Here is a 13,937-nt window from a genome sequence, read left to right on the forward strand (position 1 = left end):
GTGTCTGTCCCTTCGGGGAAATGTCACGCGCTGACATCCGGAGTCCTGCCTAGCCTGCTACAGCCCGGGTTCCCGGAGTCCTGTTAGCCCAGTGCTACAGCCTGGATTCGCATGCTGCTGACCGACATGCTCGATATTGATTCATGTATGCTTGTCCCCGTAAGTTGGTGTCACTTTGGGTTCACGACTAGTCATGTCGGCCCGAGTTCTCTGTCATATGGATGCTAGCGACACTATCATATACGTGAGCCAAAAGGCGCAAACGGTCCCGGACCATGGTAAGACGACACCCGTGGGAATACCGTGCGTGGGGCCGCAAAGTGATATGAGGTGTTACCGGCTAGATCGTCCGAATGCGGGTTACCTCGGGGGTAAAGCCCCGAGTCGGGGTTTGAAAGACCGCCTCCACTTTACTCCTATGCCATGGCCGACCGATTCGAACGTTTAAGAGTGCTAAGCCTTCGGCTTTGTCCGTCAGAGGTACTACACCGGCTGACCCGGGAGTAACAGTCACAGCGGTGCTCCCTTTGTCCGTTAGCCGAATGATTGGGAATGTAACAGGTAAGCACACGAGCAGGACAACCCGGTTGGCAAAAATCTTAAGTCTAATCGATGCATATTTTGGCTTGAAAGACAATGTTAACTATCTTCTCCATTGCTGTGTCGTTCGTTGGAAGGTCCCTTCAAATTTGAATGTTCAGTGGTTATCGGCGTCCTTAATTAATTAATTACTCCGCGTAATAACAATTTCCTGGCAATTAAAGAATAGTCATAAATAAAATCAATTTAAACGGCTTTTCTGGATGGGTCGGAGGGAATCCAGAACCCTAGAGCCGTGTACAGCTCCTCCCCCTCTCTGCATAAGGCGGTTTGCCTAATTATACGTTTCCTTCCACTATAAGTGCGCGACACCTCCCGGCCGGCCCAGCTCACATCCGCCTCTCTCTCTCTCTCCTCGCACCGCGTCCCCTCCCTCTCCTGTCGCGTGCGCTCGGCCAGCAAAAAGGTAACCATCCGCTTTCCCCTCCCCGATTAAATCCGCGTGCTAGCTTCCTCCAAGATTTGGGGATCTTTAGGCGTCTCGTCGCGAGCTCTCGATCGCTCCGCGCTCCCGCGGTTAGTGATTCCGGAGGCCGGCGGATCTCGCTGCTGTAATAGCGGGGGCTTGGGGGGATTTTGGTGCCCGGATTTGATGCGATTGGTTGTCGATTTCGTGTTCGTGGCTGCTGAGGAGTCGGGGTGGATGAGGCGATCTGTTTAGTTGTCGGCTGGTCAGGCTTTGGGGGGAATTTCTTATCTTGGTGATTAAAAAGATTGGGGAATTATTTTTTACGGATAGATGGTTATTCTCGCGATCTGCTCTGCTAGAACTCCGTATATAGCTTAAATTGACGCGATTCGTTCGCGTATGGGAGAACTTGGTCTCGTAGAGTCGGGGAAATGGTTAGATTCGTCGATTTGTCGCACTATGCGCATCTCGGATTCCTGTAATCCTCGGACAGTTTCGTCTCTGTTCATCTGTTTCCTGAGAGGTCTGTAGATCTGTTGAACTGCTTCGTTTTGGTCCATGAAGTTACTAGGTCTCGGCTAGGCGTGAGGGTACCTGATTTGCTTCGGTCCTGCATATATCGCTTTCACTTGTTATTTGTTTCTCAACATTTAATCATCATTTATTGAATGGCATGTGATGGATGTTGTGATTTTGTGCAGCTTCCACATAAAGGCCAACAAGAGAAACCATAATCTGTTGGGTGCCAGTCAAACCTCAACAACAAAGTTTCATGTCTGATCTCGACGTTACTCTGCCATCTGCCTTCGGTATGCTTCCACTACATCCATGTCTGTTGCTTCTCATGAAATAAATGCTAAATTGAACATTCTGTAGTTTGATGTATATAATTTGTCACTTTGAGCTTCTCAAAGCTTCACTGTAGTAAATTTTTTTTGGAAATTTGTGTGTAGTCACCTGATCATCCTATCCTAAACAAGGGTTTGGTGTTCAATTGCTCATCGTGACCTTGTATGTACATGAGCTCTGCCTACATCTTCTCTGACATGGTTTCTTCCTTTGTAGATCCTTTTGCTGAGGCAAATGCTGAGGATGCTGGTGCAGGCCCCGGCGCAAAAGATTATGTGCATGTGCGCATCCAGCAGCGCAACGGCAGGAAGAGTCTGACCACTGTCCAGGGCCTGAAGAAGGAGTTCAGCTACAACAAGATCCTCAAGGATCTCAAGAAAGAATTCTGCTGCAATGGCACAGTAGTCCAGGATCCAGAGCTAGGCCAGGTACGATCTCAGATACTTTAACTTACTTCCAGCTAGTTCTCAATTCTCTCCCGGTGTTGGTATACTGACTAGATAATTCATCTTCTGCAGGTCATTCAGCTTCAGGGTGATCAGCGTAAGAATGTTGCTACTTTCCTAGTCCAGGTATCTTCGACATCCAACAAGATGAACACCATTCATCATTCTGTTAACGTTTCTGTGCATAATCACTTGTCCCCTTTCTCCTCTGCTAGGCTGGGATTGCGAAGAAGGAGCTCATCAAGATCCACGGCTTCTAAGCCGAAGCCGCCTCCGATAAATGCCCGAACCGCCAGCCGGTTCTACTCTATATTGAAGACTTAAGGCATCTATATTGCCGCCCGCTTGTTGAACCGGTTTCTTGCTTGATGCAAGTTGTGTTGTCACCTGGTTATTATGCTGCTGCTGTACCAGCATATCAGTATGGTTTGTCTAAGATGTTGCCGACTAAATAAAAATCCGTATCGTTTGGCTATGACTCTCATTTTGGTCCCAACTTTCGTTTCCTTTCGTTGTCGTGATTGTGGATGCTTGTTTGGTTGTTCGTCTGATGAGCCTAATGTGCTGCACGCTGGTCGCTGATGTGTGGCCCGTGTCGTCTTGGCGGACCCGTAGTCGGCAGAAGCATCCGGCACGAACCAAATCTGTAGCTCGTCAGACAAGGACGAGTCGTCTGACACCACACCGCTTAGGCCTTCCACTATGTGGGCTAAAAGAGGTGTCAAAACCAGTTTTCCCTCATTTGGCACCGATGCCTTCCATAGCCCAGCCGGTGCCATAAAAATATTCCAGGGAGCCGGAGCAAGTAGCTGCTCCGGTGCCCACTTCAAGCACTACAATAAAATATACTGAAGTATAACTGCCGTCTCTACAGGAGCATTCCTACCCAACCACCACCGAGCAACATCATTCAATCCATACCAAACAGCATTCAAGTTACAGCAAACCAGAGCACTCAAATTTTCAGATGACCGTTGCACTGCAATAGAAAAATCTGCCCGTTTGGAGAATATGTCTATAAAATATACAGAACAAGCTCATAGAAGCACAAGAAGATCTTGGAAAAACTCTCCCCCAAAACATGGAGCACTCATCTTCTCAAAGCTTCACAAGCATGATGAACTCCTCCTTCCCACCTTCAGATGCACAGAGCCCAAATAACCTACAAAATCCACAGAGCCCAGTTAGTTTGCAGTACAATTCTAGTTTCCATCCCCATCATCCACACATGAATTATCTACCCACACAATATATTCCCAGTTTCCAGCATCAACACCCACACCATGCAAATTTATATGCTCAAGGAGGTTACCAGCAAGTTCCATCCATACCTCCAGGCTACCATGGTGTTGCTTCCCAAGGTAACATGGGGCAGTACCCTCCAGGAGCATTTGGAGCAGGCTCAAGTAGCAGTCCAGCTTCTCCTGCTGGATGCATACCTTTTCTTGGATCTGCTAGAGGCACTAGTTCAAGAGGAGATGAGAACAGTCCAGTTGGATTTAGTTCTCCCATGTCACCTGCATATCAAGTGGATGAAGATCTGGCTGTCAATAATCAAGATGGCAGTGATAGTAGTCCTGATGAGATTCAGAAAAAAGGAAAAGGCAAGAACTGGAGTAAGCGTGAGGATGAACTTCTCATAGCAGCTTGGGTGCACAATTCATGTGATCCGATTGATGGAAACTCCAAAAGGGCAGAGACCTATTGGAAGGAAGTCGCAGCAGAGTACAACAAATATGCAACGAAAGAGCAGAAGAAAACAGTTGGGCAATGCAAGAACCACTGGACCAAGACCACAAAGAAGGTTACAAAGTTCAATGGTATCTACAATGTTGAAAAAAGTACATGGCCTAGTGGGAGCGATGACAAGCAACTTATGGAGAGGGTACGTGCCAAATACATGAGTGTTGCCAAGACAAAAAGACCCTTTCCATATGAGCACTGGTGGGAGTACGTGAGGAAAGAGGCTAAATGGAGAAGGTCTTATTCAGTTGAAGAGATGAACAAAAGAAACAAGTTGAATGCATCAGGAGCTTATAGTTCTCCAACCCAGGCAATAGATGAGGAAGGTGAACTTCAACGACCCCCGGGACGCAACACTTCAAAAGACGCAAAAGATAAACAGAAGTCATCAAGCAGGTCTAAATGCTCTGGAAGCTTGACAAGTGAGAGTGTGGACAAATTTAATGAGATTCAACTAAGAAAATCAATTGCTGCAGAGAAAATGGCCGACGCCACCCTTATTCAAGCACAAGCCACAAAAGTTCAAGCAGAAGCTGAGAAAGAAAGAGTTGAAACTGAGAAGGAGAAGATAAAGGTGGAAAAACTGAGCAAATACCTTGATCTTCTTCACAAAGATACTTCAGCTTATGATGATGCCCAAAAGAAAAGACATGAACAAGTTCACTTTGAAGTCAATCACAATGAGTATAACTTGGGATACTACCTAGTAGATGGCATTTATCCGGAATGGGCGACATTTGTGAAATCATCTATAAGTTCTACATGAATTCATCTTACTAATTTCTACCCCTTTCTACTTTAGTTTTCCAGTCGAGCATCTCCTTTGTAGTTTTCCAGTCGAGCATCTCCTTTGTAATTGTGTGATTTAGTTTACAAATTGTGGAATGAGAACATTTTATTATTATTTCTTGCTGCTAAATTTTATTATTTCTTGCTGCTAAATGCAATGTTGAACACTACCTTCAATTTTTAAGAACAGGAAACTAGCATCACTGACATTATTAACTAGTACTACACTACATGCAAGTATAGCACGTCCTAATAGACAGAGCTTCATAGGCCGAACATTACAATGTCTTAACTGAATCCAGTAAAACATTTTTGTTTGCTTCATAGGCTGAACATCACGCATCCTCACCTGTGCTGCTTCAAGACCAGTAGAAGCAGCGCAGTAGTAGAAAGTAGTAGATGCAGCGCAGTAGCCGCCCGTCCAGCAGTCCGGGCAGCGCTAGCCGCAACATACTGCTGGCCCGCCTCCGCCTCCTGCTTCCTCCTCCTCGTCCATGGAGCTCGTCCCCCGCCGCACATCACCTCCACTAGCCGCGGCGCCTCGGAGAACCTCGACAGATTCCTCCTCTCGCGCCTCCGCTCTGCCCGGACCTTGGGCCGACGAACACCTTGCCTGGAGTAGGAGATGCGTGTCGAGACGAGGAGGTGACGATGGAGATGGATCTGGTCGGAGGAGAAAGGGGATTTTTTCTGGACAGAGGCGGACGAGAGGAACCCGCGCGAAGGATCGAGGAGAGGTTGGCTTGCTCAATTTTTTTATGGACGTGTGGGTCCCGCTTTCCTATGGGCTGCAAACGCACATTGTGAGGCCGGTGCCAAATTTTTTTGTAAGGGCATCGATGCCCAGTCTGCTATATTTTAGTGCACCGGGCACCGGGCACATAGTGGAAGGCCTTAGGGGACGCTTATCTCAAGGCGCGAGGTCGACACTGTAGTTAACCATGTGAAGTCACGGACCTGCAGTAGAGTCACCAGTTCTCCGAAGTCACGGACGTCAGCTACTGTCTACTGAACTCCAAATGCAGTGCCGAAGAGACCAACTGTACACGAGAGAAAACGATACGCGCCAGTTTTGTTTCTGGTCATCAGATCAACACCCAACGGTCAGGAGTGCGCCTACACCTGTTCATCTTTTTCCTCGCCCACAGTCCCTTCCGGTTACCCCTCACCCCCAGTTAAGTTCCAGACTCGCTATTGCCATCTCCTGCTCGTAGCTGTGGCCGGCGCTCCTTACGCCGTCCCCCAGCCGGAAAGTGACTGACGGCACACAAGAATCGAATACTCCATAGTCCAAGGTTGCTGATGATGAATTTCACACTTTCATATAGGATAGCTCCAGCATCCTGATGGCACAAAAAAAAATTAGGCGCCTGAGATTTAGCAAAACCGAATACTCCATAGCCCAAGGGTGCAGATGACGAGTCACACTTCCACATAGGATAGCTCCAGCATCCAGATGAGCACACGCGAACGATCGTCAGTCACACTTCCACATAGGATAGCTCCAGCATCCAGATGAGCACACGCGAACGATCGTCACGATGAATGCTTTGCTCCTCTACAGTAGAAGATTAGCTCTCAGATCAGTCTGGTCACAGCAACCTCCAGTTCCTAGGCAAAGTATCCAAAACAGCAAGCAACTAGAAACGAACTGAACTGAAATGAACGAAACTAACGAAGGAAACACCACATACGCTAGAGCATGCAAAATACATGGAGCCATGGAGATTGCTCTCACCTTCTCAAGTCGTTGGAGCAGAGCCGTCTTAAACTGCCAGACTCCGCGACCGATAGAAGTAGATACATACATCATCACAAGCACAGGAAATAGACAGAAGCAGCCACCAGTCAAAAGTGTCCAGAGACATGCCTAAGTAATGCATTTGATTGAAAGACACTACTAATACTACATTTGATTACAAGGGCGTCGTGAATATTCTATGCGAGCTAAAAGGCTATCAGAACATCAATTAGGTACAGCCGATGATAGGCACCCATTTCAGGGACCAATGTTACTACAAGTCATTTCTTCTTACAGACCAGGCACCCTTCCAAGGCAAGATCGTCCTATATTCAGAAATTGGATACAGCGTGTGGACGGGCCATCCTATATCTTCTGCTTCAATGCTTGGCGCAGCTGGACCTTGCGGCCGTCGAATCTCGAATCCAGAGGCTTTGACTTCAGGCTCTGCTTCTTCGCGCCCTGGGGCCATTCGATGCGACCTTTCATCGCGCGGACCACGTGAGGGTTCACCAGCTCCGGGCTCCACTCGCCCACGCTCGGCGAAACCGTGCACACCTCGCTGCCCTTCAGAGTGGGCGAAAGAGCGGAGTTCGACATTCTGCCACTTGAGAGCATCCCGTTCAGTAACTCTGATCCTGTTTTCTTGCGGCCATTGTCGTTGTTTGATGATCTCCAGAGTCTGGCGAAAGAAGGCCCTCTCTTCCGGTACTTCTCTGCTGTGGTCGAACATACTTCGCTGATACCGCTAATGGACCTGCAGTTTTCAGAATTGTCATCGCAGTCCGTTCCACTCACCGATGCGCCGTCTCCTCCACAGAAGCCGTTCACTGATGGTTCACTCCCACCTGGTGAGTTGCTCGAGCCGTGCTCATCGACATGGCTGACAGTCTCCCATCCGCTGTCATCTTCCTCTTCGTTTCTGGCACAGGGTTGATGGGGATACCTCTTGGATGGTTTTTCCAGGAAGATGTCATTTTCAGGACTAACTGTGTGGATATTTGTTGCATGACCGATGGGGATATCTCCGTTACACTGCCCAATCTCCTTCTCCTCGGTGTCTTCCCTCTGTCTGAGCTCCTCAAATACAGCAAAAATATCCTCTGAAGCAGGTGGCGGTTTGTAAGAGAACTCCTTAATATCATGAAACTTCATCGAGCAAATTGCTTCCCTTAGCCTTTCTGCATCTCTTACCATCTCTTTATCTGCAGTATTGCCTCCATGGGAACTGAGGAAAGCCTCAACCTCAGACTGAAGGTCGCTCAGCTGTGAATACTTGCTGTCTAGTGTCAGCTTTGCATCAACGAGCTTCATCTGAACCCTCTCTTCGCGCCAAACCTCCGCCATCTGCAGCATCTTCCTTTCTTCCTCCAGCTCATCTCTCATCTTCATAGATTCACTCTTCAGAGCCTCAACCTCAGCTTTGTCTTCGGCAATCTCCTTTGCTAATTCATCACACACCTCCTCCATAAGCTCCCTGGCCTTCCTCTCCTTTTCATAATCTTGCAAGTATCGCTTTGCCACCAACTTCAACTCGGATACCTCAGTGGCCAACTTGGAATTCATAATTTCTGCCCTTTGTCGGTTCTTCCTCTCCCGGTTCAGACTCTCTTTAACACCATCGAAGATGTCTCGAACCTTATCATGCTCCCTGCTCTTCCAGGAAGCCTTTTCCTCGGAAAGGCTCCTTAACATGTGATCAAGCTTCTTCTTTGCAGACCGACTCTCAGCTTCAAGCTCATGAATCCGGTTGTGAGCCTGCATAAGCTCTGCTCTTAGTGCAGAGATTTCTGCATCAGCACTCACTGGATAATGATCAAAGGAATCACAGTCAGTATCCCTTGACGTGTTCAAGCAACGCCGGTCCCACTTGGTTGCCACCTCCATTTCGATTCGAGGTGATGGAGAGTAAGCTCCCACCTAATTTAGGATCAAAATCATTCTCATTAATAAAACAAGATGAGAAAAGAAAATGGTGAACTGTACTCTAAGTAATAATTCGTGAACAAGGAATATACCTCATGAATGCTGCCGTTGCCAAGAGGCTTTCTTCCTGACCTGCCTTCCAGGACAGCTTTGTAATAATTGCACCGATCCGGCGTATGCAGAGGCTTCGGGTTAGGCTGCAAATTATTTCTTTTAGCTCATCACCAACACTTCAAAACCACATATTAATACTCCCTCCGTCCCAAAATAAGTGTCACTGATTTAGTACAAAGTTATACTAAGTAGGCGACACTTATTTTGGGACAGGGGGAGTAGCATCTTACAAAATCTACATGTCAAATGGAGAAAAAAATGTTCAAAGCCAACCATTGGATGGTCAGCATTGCAGATATATACACTAACAGCAATATATAGGGACCACAAGGACCCTAATTAGAGGGTAGATAATAATGGAAACATGGAGATGTGACATCCCTGGGCCCGATTAATGGAGATACAGCGAACACTAAGCAATCTAGGACGGCAATGATCAGCAATTGGATCAACAAAGGACATGGACATGCTCAAATCTAACATAAAACCTGACATGATGGTGGTACCAAATTGACGCGGAAACATGGACCCTGCTACCTCTCCCTAAACCAAAATTTACCCAGCGAAGTAGATGCACAGCTTGCTACGCATTATGACGCAGTAAGCAAAATGGGGCGAATCGTGGGTTGGAAGTCCAAGTCAGTAAGCAACATTTATGCTAGATAGTCAAATTCCACCTCCAACTAAAAATGTTCTGCCGTCCCTTCGTCCCTCGAATTGGCAGACACAATGCGCTGAGACAGCAACATTGTGAGAAAATTCGCACCCATCTCGCCGAATTCCCTCCACCCATTGGATGCGCAGACACAGTAGCTTTCAGAACAAACAGCCCAAAACCTGTAGAGAAAATACCAGGCTGGACCTCCTGAAGAAGGACGAAAACAAAGGATCACAGAGCACGAAACCACCTAAATTCTAACCAGTTCGTCGCCGGTTGCATCCCACCAGAGGACGGCCACAGCAAAACCCTAGAACGCCACAGCAGCACAGCACAGACGCACGCGACCACGGGGGAAGAAGATCCACGCTGATCTGGGAGACAAATCCCTACCTGCGGCCGTCGCCGCGGTTCCTCGGGCACCTCCCGCGGCGGCGCCTGCGGCGGGTGGACCCTCCAGAGCGCCGCGGCGATCTTCCTCACGGAGGCGACGCGCGCGACGGCGTCCCCGGGCCAGCGGAGCGGCGGGGTGGCGGGCGGGGCGGCCGCCACGCGGCGCGCGGACGCGGCCAGAGAGGGGCTCTGCACGCGCAGCCGGCGGCGGGGGCGGGGGCGGGAGGCCGCTGGGCCCGGGGAAGCCGCAGCGACCGCGGCCGGCTCCCTCGATCTGGGCGGCGAGGACTTGGCCTGCGGCGTGCGGGGGCGGCGGGAGCGCGCCATTGTGCGCGGGCTCGCTCGGTCGGTCGCTCAGAGCGCGTCGGCGGCGGGCGGGGGCGGTGGCATTCGCCGGGGATGCGGCGCGGGCGGTGGGGGGAGGGAGGGGGGGTGCGCGTGCGGGTCTGCGGGCGAGATCCAGTACCGGTGCCGCGGCAGGGGACGCAGTGGGGTGCGTGTGTGTGTGCCCAGAGCCCAGTGGTGGTTTTGATACGACTGGTGCTAGTGCTACGAGTAGTACTACTAGTAGTAGGGGTAGCTGCGTAGGCTCGTGATGGAGGCTGGGGAACGTGGGATGGGGGAAAAGGGGAGGGGAAAGGGAGATGGATGGAATGCAATGGAAGGATTTGTTTGGCTTTGTTTTTCTCCTCTTGTGGATTTGGTATTTTGGACTTTTGGAATTTGTGGCTTTGTGAATTGTGGTGGTGAAAATGTTTTGGGTTGAGTTGAAAATGGAACGGTTTGAGCTGTTTGAATGAAAAATGCACTAGTGATTTAGAGTTTGATGGAGTCTCCACGGCGAGTTGCGTTTGTGTGAGAGTATATACCTCCAAGTTTTCGAACAAAAAGTTCTTTTTATAAAAACATTATATGTAACAAGAACACTTGATAAAATGTGTATGAATGTGACTTTTCGTGTGCTAAGAAAGAGAAAGGAAAGAGGCGAGGGGTTATCGTAGCAAGCATGCATACAAAAATATTCGAAAAAAAAACTATGCATATATGATATGGTATTTTTACTTCGTGGAGGCGTGCGCCCAGCTAATTGCACTCTTTCGCATTAGCTAATCATCAAGTATCTTGGAGAAGAAGAAATGTGTGTTAGTTACCTTTTCCGCTTAGCCGAAAGTGAGGATGGCATGAGCAACAGCAGGCACCCCGAGCGGCAACCGGCGATAGCCGGCGGGAGCGAGTCCAAAACTTGACGGGTGCAAGTCGAGGGGAAGGGGGGGGGCACTGGAGTTGTTACAAGTCGAAGGGCTTAGAGGGATGGTCGAGGTGGTGGCCAGCACGAGGTTGGGGGGAGGTCGAGGGAAGGGAGACCGGGGCGCAACAGTGTCCGCCGGCCGAGAGGCAGAGGCGGATAGTTAAGGCTAGGTAGGTCGTGGGGTGGAAGACGAACCGTCACACGCGGAGGAAGAAGTACAGTTCACGCACAATGGCCATTGAATATTGATCGGACGGGCATGAGAAAAGTAACGGGTGAGGCAGCCAGCCCACCAGTGTTCGAGTCTCGGCTTGAGCACTTGGTGCTCACGGAGTTTTCTTCTATAAAAAAATTGCCAACATACTAGTCTAGCCCGGGTTAGTCTCTTTTTTTAGAAAAGTGCTAGATGTAGAAACAAATCAAGTACGCGCTCTTCATTTTTCTCCTTCGTCGGTGTGCGCGCAATAATCTGAAAACTACTTTTCCTATGAGAATACAAACAGCGAATTTTCTGTCTGATGTTTTTTTTTGAATTTTTAACTGGGGGAGGAGGGGGGGTCCTCAACCACCTGAATATATTCCATCGAATTTGCCTAGAAGCCTCGCAGCTCCATACAAGATAGGTTCAAGTGAACCAGAATACACGGGAAAAACAAGAGGAGACACAACCAAAACACACACACACGTGCACACATCCAGCCGAATCTCCGGAAGACCCGCCGAGGAAAGGGCAGAAGAAGGCCTTTCAAAGATCCGAAGCCGGACGCACCAACACCACCGACCGCCATTCCAAATATCATCAGCACAACCAGCAAGGAGGAGGACCTCAACTTACACCTTCATTTGACCAAGCAAGGAGAAGAGCCTTGAACGTTGGCCGGCTGGTTGCCACCCAACAGCACCCCGCAGAGGTAGAGGTGCCATATGGGAACGAGGTGATCCATTGAGTAGGATAACGACCCCGCTAACCCGACTTTAGATGAAAATCAGACCCATTCCGGCGCATGGCTGAGCCACGATCTCGCAGACAGAGTACCACCTCCACACCAACAAGGCACACACCACCGTCGACCCCAAATTGGCCGCACCACCACCACCATCGAACCCACAGCGAGCATCCCCCACATAGACGAACCGAGCCGAACCTAGATGATGCCTTCAAGAAGGGATGCGACACAAAATGCGCCGCCATCACCCGTTCCAGGAGAACCTGGAACATGGGTTTCCACGGGTTTTCGGAGGAGCACTCACCATGACAACGCCGCCTCCACGGAGGTACACGGCACCCGCAGGCGTCGCCATCGCCGGCTCCGGCAGGAGCAGAGCTTTCGCCCAAGTGAGAATACCACCTCCTAGAAGCATGGACAGGTCGTGGAGCACTGCCCCCTGCACATTGCCACAGAGAAGGGTCACTGCAGCCCAGCCGTGAAGGAAATATGCCCTAGAGGCAATAATAAAGTTATTATTTATTTCCTTATATCATGATAAATGTTTATTATTCATGCTAGAATTGTATTAACCGGAAACATAATACATGTGTGAATACATAGACAAACAGAGTGTCACTAGTATGCCTCTACTTGACTAGCTCGTTAATCAAAGATGGTTATGTTTCCTAACCATGAACAAAGAGTTGTTATTTGATTAACGGGATCACATCATTAGATGAATGATCTGATTGACATGACCCATTCCATTAGCTTAGCACCCGATCGTTTAGTATGTTGCTATTGCTTTCTTCATGACTTATACATGTTCCTATGACTATGAGATTATGAAACTCCCGTTTGCCGGAGGAACACTTTGTGTGCTACCAAACGTCACAACGTAAATGGGTGATTATAAAGGTGCTCTACAGGTGTCTCCAAAGGTACATGTTGGGTTGGCGTATTTCGAGATTAGGATTTGTCACTCCGATTGTCGGAGAGGTATCTCTGGGCCCTCTCGGTAATGCACATTACATAAGCCTTGCAAGCATTGCAACTAATGAGTTAGTTGCGAAATGATGTATTACGGAACGAGTAAAGAGACTTGCCAGTAACGAGATTGAACTAGGTATTGAGATACCGACGATCGAATCTCGGGCAAGTAACATACCGATGACAAAGGGAACAACATATGTTGTTATGCGGTCTGACCGATAAAGATCTTCGTAGAATATGTAGGAGCCAATATGGGCATCCAGGTCCCGCTATTGGTTATTGACCAGAGACGTGTCTCGGTCATGTCTACATTGTTCTCGAACCGTAGGGTCCGCACGCTTAATGTTACGATGACAATTTCATTATGAGTTTATACATTTTGATGTACCGAAGTTTGTTCGGAGTCCCGGATGTGATCATGGACATGACGAGGAGTCTCGAAATGGTCGAGACATAAAGATCGATATATTGGAAGTCTATATTTGGATATCAGAATCATTCCGGGTGAAATCAGGATTTACCGGAGTACCGGGGGGGTTACCGGAACCCCCCGGGGGGTTATTGGGCCTACATGGGCCTTAAGGGAGAAGAGGAAAGGAGGCAAGAGGTGGCCGCGCGCCCCTCCCCTTCCTAGTCCGAATAGGACAAGGGAAGGGGGGCGGCGCCCCCCCCCCCTTTCCTTTCCCTCTTCCTCCTCTTTCCCCTTCTCCTTATCGAACTAGGAAAGAAGGGAGTCCTACTCCCACTGGGAGTAGGACTCCCCCTTGGCGCGCCCCTCCTTGGCCGGCCGCCCCCTCCCCTTGGCTCCTTTATATACGGGGGCAGGGGGCACCCTAGGACACACAAGTTGATCTTCGTGATCGTTCCTTAGCCGTGTGCGGTGCCCCCCTCCACGATATTACACCTCGGTCATATTGTAGCAGTGCTTAGGCGAAGCCCTGCGACGGTTGAACATCAAGATCGTCACCACGCTGTCGTGCTGACGGAACTCATCCCCGAAGCTTTGCTGGATCGGAGCCCGGGGATCGTTATCAAGCCGAACGTGTGCCAAGAACTCGGAGGTGCCGGAGTAACGGTGCTTGGATCGGTCGGACCGTG

At 49.3% G+C, this 13,937-nt stretch overlaps 2 protein-coding genes across 3 annotated transcripts; one reads left to right on the forward strand and one right to left on the reverse strand.

The window, feature by feature from the left end:
* The first annotated feature begins 850 nt into the window (after positions 1 to 850).
* Positions 851 to 2,779, forward strand: LOC125523593 (protein translation factor SUI1 homolog). Of its 2 annotated transcripts, none has more exons than XM_048688619.1 (5): positions 851 to 1,006; positions 1,711 to 1,818; positions 2,075 to 2,286; positions 2,377 to 2,430; positions 2,520 to 2,779. In XM_048688619.1, exons 2-5 carry the CDS (start codon positions 1,782 to 1,784, stop codon positions 2,562 to 2,564), a joined length of 348 nt encoding a protein of 115 aa, XP_048544576.1. In that variant the 5' UTR covers positions 851 to 1,006; positions 1,711 to 1,781; the 3' UTR covers positions 2,565 to 2,779. The 2 variants fall into 2 exon arrangements, with proteins under 2 accessions (XP_048544576.1, XP_048544586.1); XM_048688629.2 differs by lacking the exon at positions 851 to 1,006 and adding an exon at positions 1,053 to 1,116.
* Positions 2,780 to 6,687: 3,908 nt separating this feature from the next.
* LOC125523585 (uncharacterized) lies at positions 6,688 to 10,157 on the reverse strand. Its single transcript, XM_048688607.2, has 3 exons — positions 9,669 to 10,157; positions 8,596 to 8,700; positions 6,688 to 8,497 (listed from the first exon to the last, which is right to left on the reverse strand). Exons 1-3 carry the CDS (start codon positions 9,993 to 9,995, stop codon positions 6,944 to 6,946), a joined length of 1,986 nt encoding a protein of 661 aa, XP_048544564.2. The 5' UTR covers positions 9,996 to 10,157; the 3' UTR covers positions 6,688 to 6,943.
* Positions 10,158 to 13,937: the final 3,780 nt, after the last annotated feature.

This window comes from Triticum urartu, chromosome 1A (genome assembly GCF_056163025.1).
Source record: "Triticum urartu cultivar PI428250 chromosome 1A, HENAU_Tu73, whole genome shotgun sequence".
NCBI lineage: Eukaryota > Viridiplantae > Streptophyta > Magnoliopsida > Poales > Poaceae > Triticum > Triticum urartu.

Excerpts from the sequence above, each read along its gene's own strand:
- LOC125523593 (XM_048688619.1), top strand. The coding sequence starts at position 1,782 with ATGTCTGATCTCGACGTTACTCTGCCATCTGCCTTCG. Across the intron at positions 2,287-2,376 it reads AGGATCCAGAGCTAGGCCAG|GTCATTCAGCTTCAGGGTGA; the intron begins GTACGATCTCAG and ends CATCTTCTGCAG. Across the intron at positions 2,431-2,519 it reads TTGCTACTTTCCTAGTCCAG|GCTGGGATTGCGAAGAAGGA; the intron begins GTATCTTCGACA and ends CTCCTCTGCTAG.
- LOC125523585 (XM_048688607.2), bottom strand. The coding sequence starts at position 9,995 with ATGGCGCGCTCCCGCCGCCCCCGCACGCCGCAGGCCAAGTCCTCGCCG. Across the intron at positions 8,701-9,668 it reads AACCGCGGCGACGGCCGCAG|CCTAACCCGAAGCCTCTGCA; the intron begins GTAGGGATTTGT and ends AATAATTTGCAG. Across the intron at positions 8,498-8,595 it reads GCAACGGCAGCATTCATGAG|GTGGGAGCTTACTCTCCATC; the intron begins GTATATTCCTTG and ends ATCCTAAATTAG.